The sequence below is a fragment of the Larus michahellis genome, chromosome Z, assembly GCF_964199755.1.
Source record: "Larus michahellis chromosome Z, bLarMic1.1, whole genome shotgun sequence".
NCBI classification, from domain to species: domain Eukaryota; kingdom Metazoa; phylum Chordata; class Aves; order Charadriiformes; family Laridae; genus Larus; species Larus michahellis.
In genome coordinates this window covers 80,481,684-80,507,865 of record NC_133930.1, presented here as the reverse complement: position 1 = coordinate 80,507,865, position 26,182 = coordinate 80,481,684, and the positions used below count along the sequence as shown (strand labels likewise).

At 41.2% G+C, this 26,182-nt stretch overlaps 1 protein-coding gene across 1 annotated transcript in view; it reads left to right on the top strand.

Moving 5' to 3' along the window:
• The window catches only part of HAPLN1 (hyaluronan and proteoglycan link protein 1), a 32,120-nt gene extending 10,286 nt beyond the window's left edge, over positions 1-21,834 (top strand). The window contains exons 3-5 of the mRNA XM_074569659.1: positions 2,932-3,303; positions 13,065-13,367; positions 21,008-21,834. Of these exons, the coding sequence (XP_074425760.1) occupies positions 2,932-3,303; positions 13,065-13,367; positions 21,008-21,297 (965 nt within the window). The 3' untranslated portion in view covers positions 21,298-21,834. The remainder of the gene's footprint in view (positions 1-2,931; positions 3,304-13,064; positions 13,368-21,007) is intronic.
• Positions 21,835-26,182: the final 4,348 nt, after the last annotated feature.

Sequence of the window (26,182 nt, the reverse complement as noted above, 5' to 3'; positions counted from 1 at the left end):
GTTATGTGGGGCTGCAGGTGATCTGCTGTGCAGCAATGTTCTGTCACTAGGTAGGAAGGTCTCTCATCCTGGTAAAACAACTCTCAGTGCTCAAGCTTGTTCATTCTAGAGGAAACTGGTACCCTGGCTAATCTGTCCTGTGCAGGTCATAGCAATGCTCTTGACACAGCGTCTCCTCACAAAGAAGATTTGGGATACCTGTTTTTCTCAAGCAGATGCAAGTTTGCACTCAGCGAGCTTGTCCTTGCAATTACCACCCCAAATGTGTTCACATAATCATAAAATGCTGGACACCCTGGGGTTTCTTCATAGAATCATAGAATGGGTTGAGTTGGAAGGGACCTTAAAGGTCATCTAGTTCCAACCCCCTGCCATGGTCAAGGACAGCTTCCACTAGACCAGGTTGCTCCAAGCCCCGTACAACTTGGCCTTGAACACTTCCAGGGATGGGGCAGCCACAACGTCCCTGGGCAGCCTGTGCCAGTGCCTCACCACCCTCACAGTAAAGAATTTCTTCACAAGATCTAAATCTCCCCTCTTTCAGTATAAAACTCGTCTTATGACTACACTCCCTGATCAAAAGTCCCTCCTCATCTTTCCTGTAGGCCCCCTTTAGGGACTGGAAGGGGCTCTAAGGTCTCCCTGGCTCCTTCTCTTCTCCAGGCTGAACGACCCCAACTCCCTCAGCCTGTCCTTATAGCAGAGGTGCTGCAGCCCTCAGATCATCTTCATGGTCCTCCTCTGGACCGGCTCCAATAGGTCCATCTCTTTCCTGCACTGAGGACCCCAGAGCTGGATGCAGCACGCCAGGTGGGGTCTCACCAGAGCAGAGCAGAGGGGCAGAATCCCGTCCCTCGACCTGCTGGCCACACTTGATGCAGCCCAGGATGCGGTTGGCTTTCTGGGCTGCAAGTGCACATTGCCAAGTCATGTGGAGCTTCTTATCCACCAACACCCCCAAGTCCTTCTCCTCAGGGCTGCTCTCAATGCATTCTCTGCCCAGCCTTTATTTGTGCTTGGGATTGCCCTGACCCAGCTGCAGGACCTTGCACTTGGCCTGGTTGAACTTCATGAGGTTTGCACAGGCCCACCTCTCAAGCCTGTCAAGGTCCCTCTGGGTGGCATCCCTTCCTTTCCCTCCTCTGCTGCTTAGTGTAGCCGGCGTGGACAGATAGTGAAGTCACGCTGAAACTGTGGTTTAGGTGAATATATCATTTAGCTGGCAGACCTGTCAACAGGACTCAGAAGCCTAGGACTGTCTGGAGACATTTATGAGCTACAGATCCCAGCGTCTCCCTGCACCCACCGTGGCTGCAGACACACCACAGGCTTTTTACAGTGTTGTGGAGAGAGAGCTGGCCGGGTGGGATGCTCCCTGGTGGGGTCATCACTGACACCTCGCCTGTCAGCCCATCTCCATCCCAGTCACCCACACCTCTCGCCTGGCCGACAGCATTTTTGCACGTATTTATGTGGTTTTGTCCTATCAATCCAGATTCATCCCCACAGACACCAGCAGAAAAATTGCTGCCAGCCTTCATAGGGTCAGCTTCTCAGCAGCCTTGGCTTTTGCTGAAACCAGAGAGCGCCAGACTGAGCCTTGGAGTTGGGAATCACATTTCCAAGGCTGTTACATTGACTTGCTGAACACACACAGGGAGTTAGGAAGTCTTTCTTCACAGTCTGTTATGTAGAGCGAGGTTGGTAGTTCTCTCCCAGAGAGCAGAGCACTGGTGATTCATTGCTATTTTCGGTGGGTTTCTCAGTGACAGAGGACGGCAGTATCTACAGAAGCGCTGAGCGTGCTAGATCAGTTTTGCAATTCTTCTGCACATGAGAGAAGGGGCAAGAGGTACTGAAAGAAGGAAATATTCTCACTTTTGGATACATCCGCTGACTGCCACCGTGAACCCTGTGTTTTCCCATGTTTTCCCAAGGCAGCACAGCCTGTGAAAGAAGCCCCAGAGACTGAAGGTTGGAAGCGAACACTGGCTCGAGCTGACTGTCGAAATCATATAATGATTTCATAGAGCAACATCAGCCGTAGTGACCTAGTAGAGAGAAAAGAGAGCAGGGGGTCTGCGGTGAGGGTGGGGAGGAGAGGGGCCAGCCAGTTAAATACAGGTTTGTGTGAAAAGTGAGATCAAAATAGCAAAGAAAAAATAGTGATGAGTTTGAAGGAGATGAGGAAAAAACAGATTGGGATGGTGAACAAAGCGAGCAGGAGAGGACTGGATTTTACATTTGAAGATAATTCCTTACTTTGGTGGAAGTCTGACAGAAGAGGAACTCAAGCTCAAAAATTAGAATAAAATACAAATAGAAAATGAGACATTTTAGAATTATGCTGACGCTTTTCATGTCAATATGAATAGTGCTATTTGATACAGCAATGTTTTTTCTGTTTTGTGAGCGTGACTCTGCGTCTCAGATCGTGAGGGACTTTGTGTGCTGCTGCCTGAATAAGCCGAGTCCATACATAAGAACCAAATTATGAGAAAAGATGCAGCATTGATAGACTGCTCTTGAACAACCCGCAGGGAAATACGGGATGTTTGCGTGGAGCCTTTTATGGATGGTGGCATTCATCCACCAGCCATGCAACGCTGTAAATATATTTATACAGCTCTGTCTTCGTGACTGTGGAGTATATAGGATGGCCTCTGCCTATATACGGGGTCAATGCTGTGAACCAGTTAGCCTCTCTGCCCGTCTGGGAGAGTACATGCATGGACATACTTGCAGCTAAGTAAATAATTATATATAACTGTTTTATTTACTACTGCATAGGTACAAAATGATTGCAGGGAAATGATGCTGCAGACCTAACGCACAATAGAGCTGGTTGTTATGGCATTGATCATGTCCATTCTGAAAAACGTAGATTGCAGGCTAATCCTTGTTTTTGTTTTTCTCCTTGAATCCCAACAGAAAATGGACCCCGTCTACTTGTGGTAGCAGAGCAAGCTAAAATCTTCTCACACCGGGGTGGCAATGTCACACTGCCATGTAAATTTTACCATGAACACACGTCAACAGCTGGCTCAGGAACCCACAAAATTCGGGTCAAGTGGACCAAACTCACCTCAGATTACCTCAAAGAAGTGGACGTCTTTGTTGCGATGGGACACCACAGAAAGAGCTACGGAAACTACCAGGGCAGAGTGTTTCTGAGGGAAAGCAGTGAAAATGATGCCTCTCTCATAATCACAAATATCATACTGGAGGATTACGGGAGATATAAGTGCGAGGTGATTGAAGGATTGGAGGACGACACAGCAGTGGTAGCTCTGAATTTGGAAGGTGGGTAACACCTGAATTACACGTAAATTCAGATTTGCATGGTGTTAAGGAATACCTGCTTTTTTCTCTTAATACTGCTGATACTGTGTTAACAGCAAGCTGAGGAGGGGGATTCATTGTGCTCTGGGGACCTTGGCTTGACAGCCCATGACAACGATCATAGATTAGAAGGACATTAGGACATCTATATCTTATGTTAGTCTACGGCATATTCAGCTCCCAGTGAGACATGGTGTGAGGGGAGCCAAAAAAGAATGACCAAACAAAGTATGAAGAACTCCATATGTTTTTAATTTGCTCCTATCACTTTACAGAAGTCATTGCGTGTTTTTACAGTAGGCTTAGGCAAAATTATATTAAATATTCCCCTAATAGCCATTTTACAGAACTTCTGGACATTTTAGATTATCGAGCAAATACAAATCTTCTTACAAAGACTAAAAATGTTAAAGTAGTTTTCCAGAAACAATGGTTTTGTTTTTTCCAGCCTTATAATTACCTAAAATAGATCTCTATATTGCCAAGATCTCTATATTGCCAAGACAACTCCTACATGTAGTCTGTGGTCATTTCCCTCAGCAATATTATTGAAAATAAAGCATTAGAGTACAAAGCATTATAAAAAAAAAAAAGTGAAACAGTTTTAAGGAGGACCAAAAATTCAGCTTTCCTTTACTCTTATGAAATTCAGATAAATTTTATGAGGTGCAATGCGTGTAAACCAGCATTTGGCCTTTTTCCCCAAAGCACTGCACTGAACTCAGCAGTAAGCTGAGGGTTACATGAAGATGTCTCCCTTACCCTTATACTTGCCAGCAAGTGTGTGCCAGAGAGAACTGCATAGAAGCCACGTTATCTGTGAAAAGTAGCTAGGAAGAAAAAAAGAAGAGAAAAGAAGAAAATCGACCCCCTGGCTCTCACACCTGTAAACAGGTGAAATATATGACTCTCTCTCTCATTAAGGATTATTGTATGTTATGACGGTTAGTTAGTTAACCTGCACAATAAGACTGGCTGAGTGGTTCTTGGAACCAAATAGATGTCATGGGCTTATCATACTTCTTTACATCCATTTTTCCATTCCTGGTTGGAGGCTGCTGAAAACTTCCATTTCTGAATGCAGAAAGGCCCTGCACAGTTTCCATCCCAGCAGGACAGTCGATTTAGGTTGTTTCACCTCACATAATCCATCTTTAATCATGACGCACACCGTTGTTTTTAAACTTAGAAGACAAAGAAAACTGGACATATACATGTCCAGCTTAAGTTGTCTCAAACAGTTTTGAGTGAAGACAGAAATGAGGAGGAGGAAAAAGCATTTTACTTTATTCTTCTTACCTAAGTGAAAGCAATGCTCTGGTCGTCTGCCTGGGCTGCAGGTATGGGCCCTGTGATCAGGAGACATATGCCGAGGTGGCCAGCCCCAGGGACTCACAGTGTGGTTTCTAGGCAATAAGGATGTAAATAAAAATGTGTTAAGTGCAGCTATTTCCTGCACATGAGGAATCTCAAACGCCACATAATCCAGGTCAGAAATGCCCAGCATCTCTTTACCTGTGTTTGTCCCCAGAATGTCTCTTCTCTTCTTGGGCTGTTTTGCAGGCGGTCCTGGAGCCCACCCCTGGGTTACAAGGATGCTCAATAATTTGATAATATTCTTCTATCAGTCTCTTTAGATACCAAGTATGTACCTCTATCAGGCTTCAAGATATTCCAGATAAGACACTACATATCTTGTTCCACATCAGATGCTGGGATTTCCCTGCATTTTGTGGCATTATGATATTTTTGCCAATGTAAGAGGGTCAGAGCCGGTGTAAAATCTTCAAAGTGTTCATCACATCACACATCTGGACCAGATCCTTATCTGGTGCCACTTAGCATTGTGCCTCTGAAACAAAAGTTCATTAGCTTTCTGCTATTAAAAGGCAGGAGACTCCAGTACCAACGCTCCCTGCTGTGCCAGGAGCGCCCAGGGAAGGGGAGATGCTGGTGGCTGCAGTGGAAGGTCAGGAAGTTTTACCCGAAGCTTGGTACAAATACTTGCGCATGTGCAGAGAGCCGCATTTGGAAGGCAGTATTGGACTGATACTAGACTAAGAAAACAATGAGAAATTCTCTTTACTGCAGACAGTAACACAACAAAAAGGAGATTTTCTACTTTTTTTACTGTGTCTGTTTCATGATATAGCACAGACCAATGGATACAAGGTCTGGGTCCCACCTCCTGATATACACTGTCCCCTCTAGCTCACTGCTCTTACTCTGAACAGTGTCTCCCTCTGAAGTATGCCAACTCCAGACCATCCTGTACAACAGCACCACTCCTTCCTGTTTTTCCCCACCTCCAAAATAAGGAAATTCATAAGGATAGGAGGGACCATATTTCTTCAACGAAGTGTGTTCCAATCTCTGCTCAAAGGAAATGTTATACATTTTAACTAGTGTCTGGCTAACATAAGGAACAATGTCGTTTTAAGGATTTTTGTCAGACATGGGACAAGTGTAAGACTGTTCATTTCTGACTTTATAGAGTGATGTTTTCTAAACTGACAGGAAAAATTCGTTTGTGAAACCTCATGGTAAAATGTAACCTTTCAAGTAAGATAAGGGTAGTGAATGTGTCAGTGTCAGTCCTGCTTATGGCCACTGAATCCAATGATTCCGGATCTAAGTTACATTGAATTTTCCTTCTAAAATGATAAAGATTAAAATACACTTATATTTACAATGGATATGTGTGGTTGGTGGAATCTGTTTGCATGCCCCTGTGCTTCCTTTTTCATCTCATCTGCAGCTTTATGTAGTGCTGGCTTTAATGTTGTTTCACGTATTTCAGCAATGCAGAACAGATCAAGGGAAAAAAAAAAATCAATCTTTGGACAAAACCAAAAATATATCAGCCCATTCCAACATTCTACATCTGTTATAAATAATAAGGTTAATCTCACAGTGGGAAGGATTTGCATCAATAGCCTGATGTCCTGAGATGGTGGCCCTAAGGATGTTAATTGGCAGCAAGACAAAAGCATTTATATCCAGGAATGCCCCCTAGCAGTGCAAAACAGCTGACTGCTCCAATATGAGCTCACTGTACAAACGATATAGCTTTGGCGAGGCGAAAGCTTGCTAATATATCAATATGAAAATAGTTGACCTCTACCTCAATGGACCTCTTTTCTTCTCCGAATGTGGCAGTGTTTTATTCATAGAATCATAGAACCATAGAATGGTTTGGGCTGGAAAGGACTTTAAAGATAATCCTGTTCCACCCCCCTGCCCTGGGCAGGGACACCTCCCACTAGGCCAGGTTGCTCCAAGCCCCATCCAGCCTGGCCTTGAACACCTCCAGGGATGGGGCAGACACAGCTTCTCTGGGCAACCTGGGCCAGCGGCTCACCACCCTCACAGGAAAGAACTTCTTCCTAATATCTAATCTAAATCTGCCCTCTTCCAGTTTAAAACCCTTGCCCAGTCCCTCCCCAGCTTTTCTGTAGCCTCCTTTATGTACTGGAAGGCCGCTCTGTGGTCTTCCCGCAGCCTTCTCTTCTCCAGGCTGAACAACCCCAGCTCTCTGAGACTGTCCTCATAGGACAGGCTCCAGCCCTTTGGGTACTTTTAGCTTTGAAAAAACAGTGAAATTAGATTCAGTCTGTGTTTGTAACATACCTTACATGGCTTTGGTATGTTTTCTTCACTATTATTTAATTCAAAACCACACCGTTTCCCCCCACGCTAGTGAGACTGTGTGGTCTAGCAGCTAAAACTCAGGGCTGCGGTATTCCACAACTGCCAGCTTTAAGAACTGTTCAGTCATGTCATGATTATCATCCTGTTTGTAGCCTTAAGTACAAGGACTGGTCTAACGGCAGGAGGGTTGGGCTGGGCACGGTAGCTGCAAGAAATGTCAAGTACTGCAGAGAGCGGGACACTTTTTATGTTGGCCTTGTCACCAAAGCCATTTTGTCACTGAAATGGCCTTACTCTCCTGTACATAAAATACGCATCATGAGTTTTATACTTTTTGTCAAGTGTCCTCAGAGCCAAAAGCTTAACAAATTAAAAGGTTGCCTATGGCAGGTAGATATTCTCGGCCCACGTTACATTTTCTTTATGTTGGTGTTTCACTGTTCTACACTAAATTGTCTTTATGTTAGTACTTTACTATTTTCCTTTCTTATGAATACTAGGCACTGTAATGATTCTCACTACATGAGGTTTGTGTGTTTCGGCTTCCTGGGCGTGTGAAAGCTGCAGCATTGGCCCTCGGTTATACTTTGTGTGCTATTCCTCCGTGAGATTCATGGGCCGGGTGACAAAGAAAGTGGAACGACGCTAAACTGCCAAAAGCAGATTTTTAGTCTATTAGAATTTTTTTTTATGCTTTCTGTCTTCAGGGAGGGGTGATAACTGAACACATTAGTTTTGCAATACAGGTTATAAAATAGCTGCTTTGTATGTTCAACAGTACCAGAAATACGCAGATCTAGATAAAGTCATTAAGAAGGTTCCACATGAACCAAAAAAACCATCAGGTTTTATGATCTTGCTTAAATGTATGTTAGCCCTTATGTCCAAGATAGAGTTAGAAAAAGAACAGGCATGTCTCTCAAAAACACTTTTAGTTCAAAACAGATCGAACAAATCCAAAAGCTTCATGGAAATAAATCCTTCCGAATTGTCACAGCAACCATTTTCTAACCCAGTCATTTGCTCTTAAGCTGGATGTAAGCAGTGGGGAATTCATTGCCGAAACCGATATGAAACCAGCTCCGCGCTCTCAACAGCAGGAGAAATCAGATTTAGCCTAATACTGTGTGTCGTATTTGTTTCTTTTGTGTGTTGCTGTTACATTCATACACAAAAAGCTATTTATTTTAAATATCCTTTGCGTGACAACCTGTGGTACTCTCTACTATAAAACTCATTTTATAGGACGCACTGTCTGTGAGTCCCTAGAAGACAACAAAAAGTCTTGTAAAAGACAACGTGAGTTTTTCAAGGGTAAGTCATGACAGACCGATGTAATTCCTTCTGTGACAGGGTAACAGGTCTTTGCAAGCACAGCTGTGTTTGCAAGCGCTGTGAGAAATGGTACTTGAAAGACGCAGGCGAAGTAAAAAGTTCAAAATACAGCAGCAAAATAATATCTGGAAATGATGACCGGAAAGGAAAATGCTAAAGGAATTAGGAGTAATTAGCCTAAGGAGAGCAAGGAAAGACAACAATCTCCAAATTTTGATAAAGGTTGTAGAAAAACCAGGCAATAATCTGCCCCTAGGCCAGATGAGTCTAGTTTGTATGCCTGTATTTGTCAGAAATAAGCAACCCCACTGACAGCTTGGTTATGGGAAGCTGTGGGCTGGAGGGACACCATCTCGATCTGCGGTTTCATTTTTAGGGAGACTGGTACCTGCTGACAGCCATTGGGCCACCCATGGAGTCTGTGCTGAATGATCAGATACCCAACAGTCCAGACAGGCAGAGAAATGGAGATAGGCTCTCAAGGAAAATGAAGGACTTACCACTTTTTACAGAATTTTAGAAATCCAGCACGGAAAATTTTGCCATCAAGCATGTGAACCTGCCAGCATAAGACTGTACCCTACAGTATAGTATATAGCAAACCCTACTGTTACCTGTGTTTACACTGGCTACAAGAAAACCTACTTTTCTGTTTGGGCTAGAACTCAAGGAAGCCCATTTCTTTACTCTGGCTGTAAAAAAGACCTTTTTTTCCATATGGGTCAACAGAAATTGGTGTTATTTTGTTCTGTGCATAAATACTCTTAAAACTGCTAATTGTGCATGGTGCTGGCTTAATAGGCACCCATAAATTGTTGCCTGGAGTTGAGCTTTCTAAGGTTATTTCCTCACCTTGTTGTCTTGGGTAGCTCTTATAGCTGTTTGCACTGACAATTTGTCTGCAGCAACTGAGTAATTGCAAAGCACTTACATTAAATTTTAGGGCTTATAAGACTCTTAACTACAAATAGCTTACAAAAGACACACAAATATGTCTTTTGCGTTCCCTAAAAACCACAGTAATTGAAGAAGAGTTGTACATTTGTGGAATTGAATGTAAGGCATTCATGGAGATACAGGTGTCCATATGGGGAGGATATGTTATGCCTCCCATTCTTATGTTCCCATTTAGTAGAAATCCTAATTTCCATTACAACAATCATTTTCTGGACTGCGATTGCAGTGTCACAGGTGCACACAGCAAGCCGCACCCGGCCCTCCTCTCACTCACAGATTTATTCTCCACTGAATTGATGTATCTCAGGTTCTCCCTCTCTTCCTTGGAGGGAAGGAGGGCCTTCTCTTGGGGTAAGACCTATTCCGCAGAACTGCATGTTTGGGAGAGGAGCCACACTCTGAAATCTATAATTGTAAGTTAATATTCCCCATTCAGGCTCCACAAATGTCTCAGCTTCCTCCTTAGGGTAGGAAGACGAGCCACTAAGGTCAGGTTAAGGCTCTTCAGCTCACTCTTCCCACAACCTAATCAGATTTTAACCATCTGAGGCTGGAAGTTTTTCTCTTCCTCCATTTTCTAAGCTGAATTTGTTAATGTTTGGAAGTGGCTGTTTTGTCTACTGGTAAAACACAGGGTTAGAGTCAGGAGTTTAGATTCAGTCTGTAGTTTGGGAACAGTAAGAAGCCTCAGGACAGCTTTTGTCCATTCAAGAACAGATGGGATGGATTATCTTTTGACGGGTTATAAGATCCAAGACTGAAGAAGGCGCTTTGCAATTAACTAAAGTTCAGTGCTGCTAAATTGTAACAAAAGGAAGATGAATAGTAAGATCTAACTCTGAATTTTAGCTAGGTTTGATAGGGAAATGAAGAAGAAAAAAAAAACCAAAACATTAACAAAGATGCAAGATAATGCAAAGCTACATAAAACACATACCCAGTCAGTTTTGCTCTACAAAATCACCAATGGCCACCCCCATCTGCAGGGTGAAATTAATGTTAATCAGTTGCAGGCTTGTACTGCAGATGAACTCAAACAAAAATCAGCTTCTATGCAGTCTACCCGAATATAGCCCAAAGCTAATGTTACAGTTTTGTGCACATTTATGTTATTAAAACACTATGTCCCAAACTGTCAAACTCAAATAGATTTGTAATAAATTTACATACACATTTAACCCCTTTTAAAAAGTGATTTTGGCAGCCTTAAGGAATCAAATCTGTTTGAGTAGTTTCCAATTCATTGTTTCTCAGTTTTTAGAAGTATGTAAGTTTAGATCTTGATTAAAAAATACCCACCTCTGATGATTTTCACGCTTTTTTTGCATGTATATGCAAATCAAAGACATGTTCTGGACAAGGAGTCAGTTGTCTGGGCAAGTGTAGATCTGAAAAAATAATAAGTATTGGATTTCTAATAAAGTAATAAAGGTTGGATTCTTCTGACATTTGCTACATTTTTATTATAGCTAGTGATATTTCTATCCATTAGCACAGAGGGGCAATGAATAATTTTTTTTAAAAAGGGAGGTGAGAAGGAGGAAGGAAAAACAGATCCAGAAAAATATGAAACATCTACAGCTTCTTGTTTATAAAGTTACAGTTAACAGCATATGTTGTGTTACATTACATTCACGCTTTACAGTTCAGAACAGCTAATAACCGAAAAGCCATTTAACAAAGGATTTACAAAAGGAAAGAACCTCAGCAGACTCTCTAATTAATTGCTGAAGGGGAGCAAAATGTTGTTTATTATTACCCTGCCAAGTTTACATTTGCATGCTTTATTTTCTTGGACCAAGTCACCAAGGTTTAGTAATAACAAGGATTTTGTTTAACAAAAATAACACTTTTTGGACGATAGATGCATGAGGAGGAGAAGGGAAAGAAAGGAGATGTTAAGATGTAGACACTGAAGTGGGTTTGAATGTTCAGAAAGAAGAATGGCTTCATTGCATGGTGACAGTCTTGCATGACCATAATGTAATTCATCTATCCTATGTTACATTGCATGGAGACAAGGAACTTGTTATAGGTGGGAAAACTCATCAGCAGGGAGAAAGTAAAAAGAAAGGTGGATGTTTATACCAGCATGAAGTTTTTGGCTCATCTCATGTGTTATCTTGTCTTCAGTCCCTCTGCATCCTACAGCACTTGGTTCTACAGAGAGGTTTGAGAATAAACATTCTGAGCTGGATCTTCCCTGATGCTGTTTTATTTCATCTTATTATGAGACTGGGCTAAAGCCAACTGTAAAATTTAGATCTGGGTTAAGTTTCTAAACCCTGCCAAAGATTAGGGTGGTCTGATCCAAACTTTTGTTTCAAGTCTCTCTCTTCTCTTTTATCAGAGGCACATGGGGAGGTGGTTCTTCAGCATTTTCTGAAGTATCTTTCATGCTTCAAGAAGCGATCTTTAACTACAGATATTTTTGATAAAACAAGCGGAAAATATACTGTGGAAAAATCTGTCAGATAAGGGCAATGACTTCAGTTAAATGTTGCTGTTGAAACAATTCTGGAGGTGTCCCCACGTTTTCCATCTCCACGTGGATGTCCTCTGTTATGAGAAGGTCTCTCTGCCGTGACTGTCTGCAATGGCTCACCACCGATGAGCAATACATACAGGGCTTCAGGCCAGCCTGTGGCTGGTCCTCAGGGGTGGAAAGAAGGATCTGGCATGCCCATGCTACTTGCACAGTGGCTTTCCAGCAATCATCCTTTGGTTAAGCCAGCAGTGCTTTTGGCAGCCATAAGGGTCATGAGGGAAGGTGATGGCTTCCTACTACGGCTGTCTTGCATTGCCGCATGATGTGTGCTACGTGGGTCACCATCTGCATTGGGGAAACCTGTCTCCTGTTCAAGGAACCGTGCTCCCCGATGCCCTCTGTGAGGAGCTCTCCCTCCTTGAGTGGTGACAAACTGCCAAAAAACAGCTGGAAAGTAGCAGAAAAGTCTCCCTAAAACCACACACGACTTCACTGATTTTATTTCCCTATAGATTTCCTACTTTAAGACCTCAGGACACTGAAATTATGCTTCCTACCAGCCTAGCCTTGAAATGTTGTTATTAAGCCAGACTTGAAATACCTTCCCATTCCTAGGATAATGTGAAATAAAATAAAAATAAACAAACAAAAACCCAACTGTCTTGAACCTCCCAGGAAATCTTGGCAAGGGTCCATGCAAAGAATATAACACCCTTTTATGTCAATCAAAACATTTCATTTTAATGTCTATGTGTAAAAAGAAATAGTTCATATGCCTCTGTACTACAATTTCTTGTTTCTAAGTGACTGCCAGAAAATCCCCAAATCCCATCCCACAAAAAAATAGAACTAAGCTGGGTTTTAATTTACTTTTTTTCAATGAGAAATTGATCTTACAGCTGATAAACTGGAATTTTCTAATGAAAAACGTGCAGTTGCAAAATTTCTGCCAGCTCTGCTCATCTTTAGGCGCTCTGAGAGTGCACGAGGGTGAGAGCACAGTGGGGACAGCAAAGCTGCAGATGGGAGCAACGTGCGGACCTGGCACGGTTCCCTTGGGAAAGGGATGAGGTTACAGGGAGAGGAGCTCGCGAGGTAAGGCAGCAGCCCTACCCCCTTCCAAACCTAATGGCTGGTGTGCCAACAGAGCATTTTTCCCCAGAAATAAAGCAACAGTCTGACACACATCATGGCGTTAACCTTTATTTCTCCTTCTGGTGACTCTAAATGCTGTTTCCCTTTCTTCTGCACTTTTGGTGTCCCGTAACTCACCCTCTTTCTATCACTTCAGGTGTCGTATTCCCTTACTCTCCACGGCTGGGTCGTTACAACTTGAACTTCCACGAGGCTCAGCGAGCATGTCTGGACCAAGACTCTGTTATCGCCTCCTTTGACCAGCTCTACGATGCCTGGAGGTCGGGGCTGGACTGGTGTAACGCCGGCTGGCTCAGTGACGGCTCCGTGCAGTACCCCATCACCAAGCCCCGGGAGCCCTGCGGCGGGAAGAACACAGTGCCTGGCGTCAGGAATTACGGGTTCTGGGATAAAGATAAAAGCCGATACGACGTTTTCTGCTTTACTTCAAACTTCAATGGTAAGAGCCTTCTTCACCCCTACCTTGTAAACGACTGTTTCTGTGCTTGGGAAAGAAACTCCAATGGCAGCAAGCGATATTTGATTTGTCAAAGCTTATGTTAGGCTTGGAAAATGTTATTGTTGAATTTACAAGGACACATGCACAGAGTAAATTTGTCTTTGCCACATGTTCACGTAGATCCTTTTTACAACTCAGAATTTGTATTGGCAGGAGTTTCTAATACCTCTGCTTTCACCCCGTTAAAATTTATATGTACTCTTTTAATGTTGATATATGCCCAGTTTATTTCAGTTAAAGTGATGGGGAAACCTGCAATTCATTAATAGAGCTTTCCTGTTGAATTCAATTATAATTACAATGTTTTACAACTTAAATATATCATCAAAACAAAATTCTGATCATCACTACATCTATGCTGCTGTCAAAGCAGTTCCTGATCATGTACCGGCTCTAATATGACTAATACTTCCTTATCAGCAAAGCTATTTCTAGCTTTTATGCCTAATAATTTAGATTCCTAATCTTAGTACACTGCAAAAACCCTGTTCACGTTTGCTCTGAGCTTGGTCTGCTCTAAACCTTATTTCAGCGACTGAAAGCTTTTTTGCTATTAGTAGATGCTACTTTAGGTATGGAATGACTTGATGTTAGCTTGCTATCATTTCACGTTTAATCTAGTGGCTGAAAAAGATTTAGATAGCGTGGCTGTGAATGAGGGGAACGCTGCAAGTGAACATGTGCGAAAGGAGTCTACAATCCCCTGCAGCATCACACTTGCGAATTATTCCTACACAGCTTTGTAGATGTTTGGCTTGCAGCCCACCCAGACATGGCCTTTTGTGTTTATGCACAGATTGCTTATCCACAATGAAGCATTTTTGTCCCACAGCACACCAAAAAATAAACATAAGGCTTGCTCTCAGAAGATATGCTCTGGTGCTAAGTCTGCTCCACCCTCTCAAAAAAACCCCCACAAATCCTCAAACCAACAATATTGAATTAGGCTGGATGCAGTCTGAAACAAACGTTTAGCTGAATTTTATCATGCAGCATCATTCTGTCAAACGCTGGCTCATTTTTTTTCTTGCTTCATTTATCCAAGGCAAAATCCTATATGATCTCATCTCATATATGCAGATTTAACCCTGCACTATAGAAATAGCACCAAGGAATAAAACATGCAAGGATAAAGAATTAAAATGTGATAGCTGCACTATTTATATTGCTTGTAGAGTAAATGTTTGTGACTACTGTTCGCTAATCAGCACCCTTTTCCATACTAGCAGCTGGACAGTATCTCTTACGGAAAGAGAAAAATCATTTCTGACCAAAAAAAAAAAAAGGTACTGACAGATAAATATCGTCTGTGCATTGATACAGCAAGAGAGTGAAAGAGGGAGAAAGAGGAACGAGGTAAGGTGAGGATAGGGTGTACAGGTACCAAAAAAATCCAAGACAGGATACTAAAATAAGTCTTATCCTTGGGTGGTCTGTTAAACTGACCTGCAAGACAGAATACTACACAGCAATAGGATGATACCAAGAGCTGAGCACCATCTTTTCTAGTTCTCTGCAACTCGGTGCCATGTTGGGCTCCCAAGGTGTCAGCAGAAAATCCAGACTTCTGCGTCTCTCAGCGTCCATTTCCTTAACCAGAAGCTCACCAGGTTACGTTATCCTCACACGTCCCTGCGATGTTCTCCACTATTCATGTCCCAAGCTTACCTTAACATCCATAATAAACCCACTCGCTCTCCCAAAACGCCAACTTCCTATTTTCAGCTCAACACTTCAGATAGATAGCTTATGTATGCTTAACAGCATATGTTAGCTTTCTCACTGTAAAGGGAAAAGCTTACAATAACCCATTTTGCCACCAGGTTGCAATTGCCAAAGGTGGTAGCTACGGGCAAAGAGCTATTTCGGCAACACCCAATATTGATTCTCTCAGCTCAGGAACAGCCAAGGAAAATGGGAAGTGGTTAGGACACCGCGCGTTTCCAGCGGTGGCAGTGACTGCTGGAGTCTCCTGACTGCATGAAACAGAGAAGCCTTCAGCTTTATGTCGGGGAGCTGGAAAAAAGCCAACAGCCCCACGATCAGGGGAATATAAGGCGAGCTTAAAAAAAAAAAATAAATAAAAAAATCTCAAAGCGTGTCAGTTGTGGGAGCTGCTATGAAGAAAGAGGGTGAGTGAGGTTTAGATTTCTGCTAAGTGGGTTCTTTTTAGGCAAAGGAATAGCCCAAATACATTATGATCTCACGGATCATAAAAAAAAAAAAAAAAAAAGGTTCCATTTTAAATAGTTCACCAGTCAAAGCTAAAAAGTCTTTGTCTAAAATACATGCAAAACTTGAAGAAGAAAGGTACAAATCAGCAAAATTACGTTCAGCCATTAAGGTGAAAAATGAAAATATAGTCATTAATGCAGTGAGTTCGAATCCAGGTTCAGTGTTTTCACTCCTAAACAGTTGGATCCCATCTGTGATGAGCTGAATACACCAAAAAATACTGGTAAAAGAGCTTTTTCACCATTAGTGAAGAATTCTACCTGAATTCATGCACAGGGAAATTGTTTTAGCAAAGTTTGTCTGCAATGCAACATAAAATAATCTTATTACTTTATGAAATTACTCTCTGCAATGTCTTGTCTTAGACACGTATAAGCGCAACAGTTGAACATTTTGTTCTCCCTGCATAACTACTTCATGCTCAATTCATTCTGCTGGTTCAAAGAACTGTTCTTGTTTTGTGTCAGTGCAGGCAAAGCCAAAAACCTGACAATGTTTCACAAATTTTGTAAACAGTAGTACCAGCAATTTACTGGTTTATAAGAATATCTAGTGTTGTGTTTCATCAAACAATGCAAAGAGTAACATTAGCATAGTGCTATCCATTAAATCCATCAAAATATTGTGAAATAACATAATGTTTTTGCCTCCATCGAGATAACTATTGAATGGCAACATGTTTCCCAACCTGCTTTTACATTCCTCATGTTGATAAAGACTATTGAAAATAAGTATGCACAAGTGGGAAGTATCTAATTTAAATTGGAAATTCCATGTTGGAATTTCCTGATCTCTGAGGGCTCGGCTCATTTCTTCTCCACTTTTCCTTCACAGTAGAAGCCATTTTAGTCCATGTGCTCTTCAGAAAAGCTAAATGTTCCTGCCCCACGTGATGGGACAACCTGCCACGATCCAAAGGTTTTCAGGGGCTGCAGACCACCCCAATTTCTCTCCCATCCCTGACCAAAGGAATGGGGATGCTCCTCTTCCATACATTCCCTCTAGAAGGCCAGTTTGTCCTTCTTCACACCAGTTCAGGGGAATAAGTGCACCTAAATCCTTTTGTTGCAGTCTTCCACAGAGCACCCAAAAGGCAGGGGACACAGAACATACGATGGTGTAGCTGAGTGGTTATTCTTTGCTTAATTTCAAAGGCTTTCTGGAGGAGAACCGAATGGTTTCTGAAGTGATATTCCTGAAGAAAAAAACATGGGAATGTTTAGCACTGAAAAGTGTTAAGTGAGATAAATAGAAACATATCTATCATCTCCTCTATAATTATGCACTTTCAAAGAAAAAAGTATAAGTAGAGCTTGTATCACACTTTCTGCTCATTAACATTGTCATATACTTTGCACACAGAACCACTGCATAATTGATTTGTTATCAGCTCTAGCAGAATCACATAAAAATCTCACGTTAATAAAGTTAAAAATACAAAGAAATAAGTCTTAGGGATCATGTCAATAGCGTAGCTGTCAGCCATGTGTTCATTGCAGTAACACATGGGATAAGCTAATCACCTCCACCATTTAAATGGGAAAAAGGTATAGAAAGGCAATAAAGCATGCGGACTCATTTGACCATTTCAGAATATTTTATGGCTGGGAACATGTAGCCATTGTTCCAGAAAGAGAAACAAACCTCCTCAAAAGAAAATTTCGTAACCTTTCTTAGAATTGGTCGCTTCTGAGTCATCAGATCCACTGCTGATATTGGGGGTGGGGTGGGGGGTGCTGGAAGAGGATTTTTAAAAATTGTTCCCACATCACAAATTTTTAACATGTTCTTCAATTTTGATGAGCAATGGCCTCTCTCAACCAGAGAGGTTGAGATACTATAAGATATACTGAACCAAGTCTGCTGAGCAGATGACAGGGTCTACATGTTGTGCAAGCGACAGATACACCCTGGTGGCTGCTGAGAGTGCCTTTTATGGATGTATGAAACCACAAATTAGAGCAGTTTGCGCTTTACACAGTAGAACAACTTCACTGATTTCTGTGGCCGTCAGTTCTTTGGCATACACATCAATGGTGGTCTGCAAAGGCAGTCCTGCACCAGCAGTTCTTCCTACTTGCTGCCACCTACCAAGCAGAGCTTGCTGCTCAGCTGGTCCTGCACAGCATGGAAGACACCAGGCTGAGCAAGAGGCTGCCCCTGCAAAACGATTAGCTGTCAGGAGTAATCTTAGAGCTGACCCAAGTGCTTAGATACTTGATGGCTGGCTGCACGTGGAGGTATCCTCTCTAAGCACGCCACCAAGAACCCTCTTAGACATTAGGAAGAAGTTCTTTACAATGAGGGTGGTGAGACACTGGCCCAGGTTGCCCAGAGAAGTGGTGGAGGCCCCATCCCTGGAGACATTCAAGGCCAGGCTGGATGGGACTCTGAGCAACCTGATCTAGTTGAAGATGTCCCCTGCAGGGGAGTTGGACTAGATGGCCTGTAAAGGTCCCTTCCAACCCCACACATTGATTCTATGATTCTCTTTCAAAGGCACTGCATTAACACTTTCATGCAGAAAATGGGGTGGGGACTGCCTTCCCGTGCCTGTGAAGACAACGGCCCACTATCTAGTACACCCAGCTGCAATATAAAAAATTTACTCTCAGATCTCCCAATTTACCGCTGAGCTTGGAAAAATCTCCAAGGAAGATGCACCCCTCAAACTCCCACAGTCACAAGGGTGGAGGATATTTAGGTCAAGTGCTCACGTTTTCCTCTTTAAGCTGTTCTGTTACATGCAGAAGGTTAAAATAGCTGTTATAGATGGGGTTTGATTAGGTTTGCATAAACCCTCTGCCCCACGATTTGAATGTGAGAAGTCAAATCAAGCACACTCATCCTCTCTAGGAGTGACCCAACTACCAGATATTAATGAGAGACAGACAGTTAATGCCTCCCGCTCCTTCCACATCAATTAATAAATACTATGATTGAACAGTTAGTTAGGAACCCTTCTAACTTATTAGCAGGGGAAAAACAGAAAATCTGTACTGAATTTATTAACAGAATTTAATTTAATCAGACATTCTGGATACACATTGCACCCCTGTGGGGTTTACCATTAAAGTTCTCCTATTTAAGGAAGGGACGGAGTATAGGAGTTTTTATTATTGATGTCATATGTCAAAAGCCTGACCTTACTGCAAATCCCTAGGAAATTACATTCCATTGACATATGGTTTGAAGAGCAACTAATAAGCTAGGTGAAGTTTAATGCTATCAGTCTAAATCCCTGTTCCCCTAAGTCTGAAATCCTGTTTGCTTTGGGGAAACCTCTTAATAACATAGTAGGAACAGGTTTCCACTTAATAAACATTCTCTTTAGCAACACCTTGTAAATGCTCTCAACTTGCTGAAATGGAGTTAAGCAAGCATTTTACAAAGGGGTAGATTATCTACTCTCAACAGTTTTCTGTGGAAATACTGTAGATATTGTCTCTGACAGCAATTAATTTTTTTAAGGGTTTCTTACCCACCATATCTACAATACAAATGCCTTCTTTTTTTTTTTAATGTTCTTTTCATGCTATAAAATTTCCAACCTTTACACAAAGTTAATTCAATTATCTTTATATTGTCATCAGACCTGGCATTTCTTCACTTGGAAAAAAGCTATGTGCTTTTTGCAGGGATCTGGAGCTGACGTAACTCTTCATCTTGCTCACCACTTTTTCTTCACCAAGAAAGTAATTTGAAACTGAGCAGAATTCTGTTTATATATTTGCCTATTTTTTATGAGTATATTATTCTGGAGTATATTCTTAACTAAGAAGTAAACGGTGTGCTCTGGAGTCAGAAGATCCCCACATGAATAAATTCCTTTTTTTTTTTTAGCTAACTTGCCTGTTACAGGACAGTCAGATTGAAGACCTGTGAATTTATTTGGAAATTATTATTCCTTCAAATAAACACTATTCCTCTGCGATCCATTTCTACCTCACAGTTGGTTAATTGTCAAATCAGTCATGATAAATAACCCTAAGTATAATGAATGAAAGGCTTACAAAGAATTTATATTGCCTTGATAAATGAAATTACTGTTAGTATTATTGCTGCGTATGGATTAGTAGTGGGGACTTCCTTTTTGAGCTTTACGTGCTGGCATATGTTTTCATTACCTTGAGATGGGGCACAATTTTCTTAGCAAGCACTATCAGTTCAATGCCGTCTCATGGTGAGGATGTACCCTTTGATGCCTAAAGAGAAACAGAGCTGCAGAACTGCCGCGTGTGGTTTCGACACTGCTAATGAAGACTTACGACAGGCATGGTTTTGATCTGCCACAGGCTCAAGCTCTGCTTCTGAGAAGCTGTGCAATATCTCAGCTTTCTTACAGAAAATAAATAAATAAATAAATTGTGCTTCAACTTAATCAGAAACAAGGTCACCGCCTTGTCAGAGAGTCAAACTGCATGTGTTGCCTCCAGCCACCCTCACCCCAATGCTATCAAAGGCTGGATCTTGCTATGCCATGCTCTGAGAGCTAATCTTATAAGGGCTTCAAGCTAACGCTGGGACCGTAATGTAGAAATGCACTGTTTTGGGTGTTTAACTGATTCCCCTTCTCTGACAGCTGCATAAGATCTGCTTTGCCTGAAATCTATGGGGTTCCTCAGATATTTGACTGGATTGTCATTGGCACTTTATTGGTAAATGCATCTGGCACTATAAGGCCAGATGCAGAACAGGTGCCCTCTCCAAATCCCAGGGTGTCTTCCATCATCCCTCTCCCACCACCATTTTCTTCCCATTTTTCAGCCTCTTGGGATGAACATGTATTGCAATGGTTCAGTTACCTCTAAAAGCAAGTGAGGGTGGGGAAGCCATGCCAAGATAAGTTAGCAGAAATAAATATAGTGCTACTTGGTTTTGTTCAGAGAATCACAGAATCACAGTTTTGTTCAAACGGTTTTGTTCAAATAGTCTGTTTTCTTGATTCGTCTTTTTTTTTTTTTTTTTTACTCCTGGTGTTTATCAACTCACGATACAGGTAACAGATATTTTCAACAGCACAATGTACAAATTGCACAGTCCCAAATCATCCACTCTTTGATATGTTTCAACAGACTGCCCAGGGAAGTGGTGCAGTCACCATCCCTGGAGGTATTTAAAAGACAGGTAGATGTGGTGCTGAGGGACATGGGTTAGTGATGGGGGATGGCGTTTGTCAGAGTTACATTGATGGTTGGACTAGACGATCTGAAAGGTCCCTTCCAATCTAGGCGATTCTATGATTCTGCAGTGGAACATCCCCATTTCTCCTCAAACCACCTTTATGATACCACATCATCTTAATCATGTCACTAATGACCCTTTTTCCTTCTTCCTCTTACTAGGTCGTTTTTACTACCTAATTCACCCGACCAAGCTGACCTACGACGAAGCCGTTCAGGCGTGCTTGAAGGATGGAGCTCAGATCGCCAAAGTTGGCCAGATATTTGCCGCCTGGAAGCTGCTGGGGTATGACCGCTGCGACGCCGGCTGGCTGGCTGACGGCAGTGTCCGCTACCCAATCTCCCGGCCAAGGAAACGCTGCAGTCCTAACGAAGCAGCGGTTCGCTTTGTAGGCTTCCCCGATAAAAAGCACAAGCTGTACGGTGTCTACTGTTTCAGAGCATACAACTGAAATTACCTAGAGTACAAAAGTTTTAAATTCATTAAGAACATGTGAAAGATTTCTTTTCGATATGAACTCATGCAAGTTACCAAAACTGTGATAAACCTTTTTTACTTACTGTAAAGAGTCATTTTTCATAAACCCAACCCATTAATTTGTGGGTTTTTTTTTTTTGTTTTAATATTTTTTGTAAAAGTATCATTCCATAGTTATTTTAAATTAATATAATTTAATGGAAGCTCTAGGTAAGGAAGTTTTAGAGCCAAATTCTTTAAGCTACGTCATCCCAACAAAATATACTTTTCATGAATGGGGCATGCAATAGAGCTTGATAATTGCTAGGGCACAATTATGGAATGTAAGGCTACTCAAAGCAGAAGCTTTTAAAAGCACAAATTTTACATATTTGTATCAGTTTGAAAAACACTGCAAATTGATTATATCAGGAATTTTGAAATAAGATAATCTTTTTGTTAAAGGGGATCAGTGAGGTTTTGCAAAAAAACCTCGCAACAACGTAGGTTAGAAAAAACCTGTTTTCTCTGGTTTCACATGGGAACAACACAGAGTAAATTAACAGCAGCTAAAACAGTCCACAAAAATAGGACTAGTTTTACAATTTAAAATCTCGCCTTTCTGAAAAATAAGCTCATGGTCCCATGCATAGGAACAAGCACAATTAGTTCTCCTGAACATTTCAATTGTGGTTTTGTTGTGTATAAATCATTGATGGAGGGGTGAACAATTAACTAATGAGAAAATCCTGTTTTCTTCTTAACTCAAATTAAAGATGCCTGAGAAATGTTGTATTACCTTTGAGTAGCTTTACTGAGTTATTTTTAAACTCTTAAGGCCATTTGCTAAGCAGCATATAGCATCTACTCAGGGCAGTTGTATAAATTAACTGCTGGACAGAGAAATTGTAAACTTTAGCAGCTTGATTTTACATTAGCCTTTGAAATGTTATTGTCTTAACAAAAGAACATTACAATATTTAATATTTCTTACCTATTTACACATCACAAGAAATAAAAATTAGAAAAAAATCCATTAAAATTATGAAGTCTTAGAACAAGATTATTAAATAAAATCTGAAACCAGCTATTAAGGTTTAGAAGAGAAAAAAACACTTATTTCCTTACATCTCATTTGTATCTAAAAAGTACATCTGTTTTTTAAACTATCAATGAAAAAATTAGTATAACTAGCCCTGAATTATTTAGTTAATCCTCCTTAGAGTTAACAGAAAAAAAAAAAAAAGTATTGAAATACTTCTTTTCACTAAATCTGCAGTGGTCTAGGTGGAAGATGTTTACCTATATCTGCCAGTGTCAGAGATAAACGCACTGTGCATGGTGCCTAGGATTTTCAGAGCTGCCTAAAGCACTAGGTCCTCCCTAAATACCAATTTGAGGGAATTTGGATTTCTGATGCAAACTTATTTTGGATGCAGCAATTCTTGGTGCTCATCGTCAGATACCTTAATGCAACCAGTTTTTCAGAGAGCGGGTGCTCAATGCTTTCTGAAAATTTACTCCACTTATGGTGTCTCAAGCTGGATATCCAAAAAACCGAGAGGCCGCTGATTAAATATATCTTGGTCTTGAGTAATCTCTTAGGCAGTTTTGACATTATCTATCCAGTATTGGTTCTACCACTTAAAAATGGAGAACTCTTTTTCCTACTCTACGCTTGCTGACTATGAAGATTTCAGAGGACCAATATTTGTATTATGCAAAGTTTTATAGCTTCCCATTGTTTCCATATCTAAACGAGATATAGTGGTATTTATCCAAGTAGGACACGAGTGGTATGCTTTCATGAACGGTTTGGTGTAGTTATTTTCCCGTGGACATGAGTAAATAAATCTCTTTCTCGGAGTGGTTGTGGTCCTGTTTTAAAACTCTGTGAGCAAACCAGGAACAATATATGGTAGGAAAATGTGGTGGAAAAATACCATAGTGTAAGAGGTATTTTATTGGAGATTGTTCCCATCAAGCTCAGAGGTAAATTTCCATCCTTCTGGGGATATTTGCATCAACTGTGGATATTTGCTTATAATATACAGATGAAGCAATCTCGGTGCCAAACACCCCACCCCCTCCTTTTTTTAATCCACTAAGAATTGGATTTTCTCGAAACTCTATCACTTAGCGATAAATAGAGACTTATTACAGGTAAAGCCCCTAAACCCATGTAATCTTTTCCGAACAGCCATTTTTTGAATCATCGTCCATTTCACACATTTTCTCAGGGCATTCAGGACCTTTTCTGAACCCTTTGGAGGAAAAATGGAAATGGAAAGAGAAATGGAAAAATATCCGTACAGGATAAGGAATGGGGTATGTGAGACTGGACCATGACTAAGAGGAATACATGTTATTCCCCCATCCAACCTTCAGAAATATGGAAAAAAGATGCAGACTGCTTCATAGTCTTTTCTGAAGCTTGGACAGGGAGGTTGTGGGATGGGAAAAGCTTTAAGGAATATCCCAGTTTCTACCCCAGCTAGATCCAGAGTTGCTGTAAAGAGGGAAGCCTTTTATGCAGCTGGCTCTATCCTCCCTGAAGATCTGCATGATCTGGAGGAGGCTGCATGGTTTTCCTATTGCACAGAGGTGAAGAAACCCTCATGAAATTTTATTTTTTTTTATTTTTTTTTTTTTACCTCTCCAGGGAAACCCTTCACAGGGTTTCACCCACACACATCTTTTTTGCAGGACTGGGGATTATATTTTGCCTGCATAAAAAATGTACACATCCAACCCACTCGTGGGGCTGGCTAAAAGTGCCCTCACTGCTAGACCAAAGGCACTGCGGGAAAGGCGGATTCAGCCTTTCACCAACTTTGCAACGCTCTGGAGATGGCTGGTCAGGTCCTAAATCACAGCAATCTCAGGCTTGCGCTAGCTTTTGCCTTCTGCTTCCATATCTCCGGGCTGCCGCTGTGACAGCCCGGCCGTAGCGTCCCCCCGACCCACCCCTGCTTTCTGCGTCACCCACAGCCCGGGCCGGTGGCTGAGCAGGCTCTGCACCACCCAGGTGATCCCTCAGCTCCGGGGAAAGCCCCCGAGCCCACAGCTGGGCAGCACAGAGAGACCACGGGGCAACGAGGAACGAGGTCTCCAGAGAGACGCCGAGCTGGCGTATGATCACAGATGGCCAAACTTATCGTTCAGTTATGCCTGTAAGTTCGCGTTGAAGATATCGCTTGCTAGGAATCGTATGTTCATGTAATGGAGTCGCAGTATGTGAGTTTGCATTCGTCGTGTTACCTATGAAAAGCCCAATAGTCTAATTGGGGATCAGGCTAGATTTAGATCTGTGTATTGATAGGCAACATTATGTATTATTATAACAGATACAGTTAATTGGATAGTTTGATGAAAATATGTTTGTATGAAAAAAATAACTAGTTCTAATATAAGCAGGTATAAAAACCGTAAAAAGCATATGATTACCTGAGAAGTGGGCACAAATAGACAAAAAGACACGAATTATATTTATTTTTACAGCTACTGACTCCATTTCCTTTTATAATGTCAAATGTCAGGATGTTTTCTTATTTTCAACTAAGCTAGCTAGGTGCTTGGATAAAAACTTTAAAAAGCAGCTTAAAAACTGGATAAAAGTCTGTGCTACTTTCTGTTCATGAGAGAATATTCTATCATTAGAATCAGTTCATGTTCTCTGTGATTATCTTGTATTTCTCAATGTATCTGAATTTTAATGCCCATGAATTGACAACAATTAAATCATGTTGTTCTTTTCAAGATGATTATTTCTCCTTATTGACGGCCATTCTTCTACTTCTGTCTCAGAAAACACAAAAAGAAAAGGAATACATCAAAGTATGAAAATACTTACTGTGCCATCGTAAACAAAGTGATTACAAGACTAAGGGGGAAAAAAAAAAAAGACTACTCTGTGAATATGATTTACAATGAAAATAAAGAAAACTGTATTCCAATGCCTTTGTTTTATGCTTCTTTGAAGCATTTTGAAAGTAGAAATGCAAGTACCAATTTCTTCTTTGTGTTCTCTGCCATCTTCTAAAATAAAATAAAGCATAAATAAGGAAGGCTTTTTTTTTTTTTGATGGTTGATGTTACACTGCATACACATCACTAGAAACTGGATGGAGAACAGTGTTTCATGTATGGGAAAATTTATGAAATTATTTATACAATACTATGGCCTTAGAAATTAACAACAAACAATAATTGCTCTTTGTAATGCGCAACAAGAAAGATTTCCAGTGTCAAGCAAAAAATTAGTTATTCAAAGCACTGGCCCAGCTTTTCAGCTTCTGTAATCACTCTGTTTCTGCATTCTCTTATTGATCTGTGCTGGAGACTTAACCCTGAAAGTTACCGACACTGCACCACTTTTTGTTGAGAAATACTAATCTTCCAGAAGCTTTCAGTATATTGCCATGTTTTAAAATAGATGGAAAGGAGCTTAGGAAAACTTGTCACTCAGAATAAGGGAAATCTGAATTACCATTACCATTACCATTATGATGATTGAGACAAACATAGTTTCTTTCTAACAGTTTGGTTAAAACAATTTTAAAACTAGTAACATTTTCACTTTACAACATTAAGCATAAAATTAAAACTGCCCCTGGTAGAAACAGTCCCTCAATAATTAGGATTTTCATTAATAGTAGCAGCTTCCATTGAATGACATCACACTATTCAAAATAGAGACACTGACTTCATGTTTGGAAGTGACTGGATGTCATACTTGGTGGAACTACCACAAAACCAATAATGTCTCGATTTTCACCTAAAGACCTGACATTTTATCTACTCTTTCTCTCATTTACTCACAAAGGATACCAGCAGCTTTCTGTTCAACAGCAACAGCAGCCAGCTGCTCTTCTTGAACG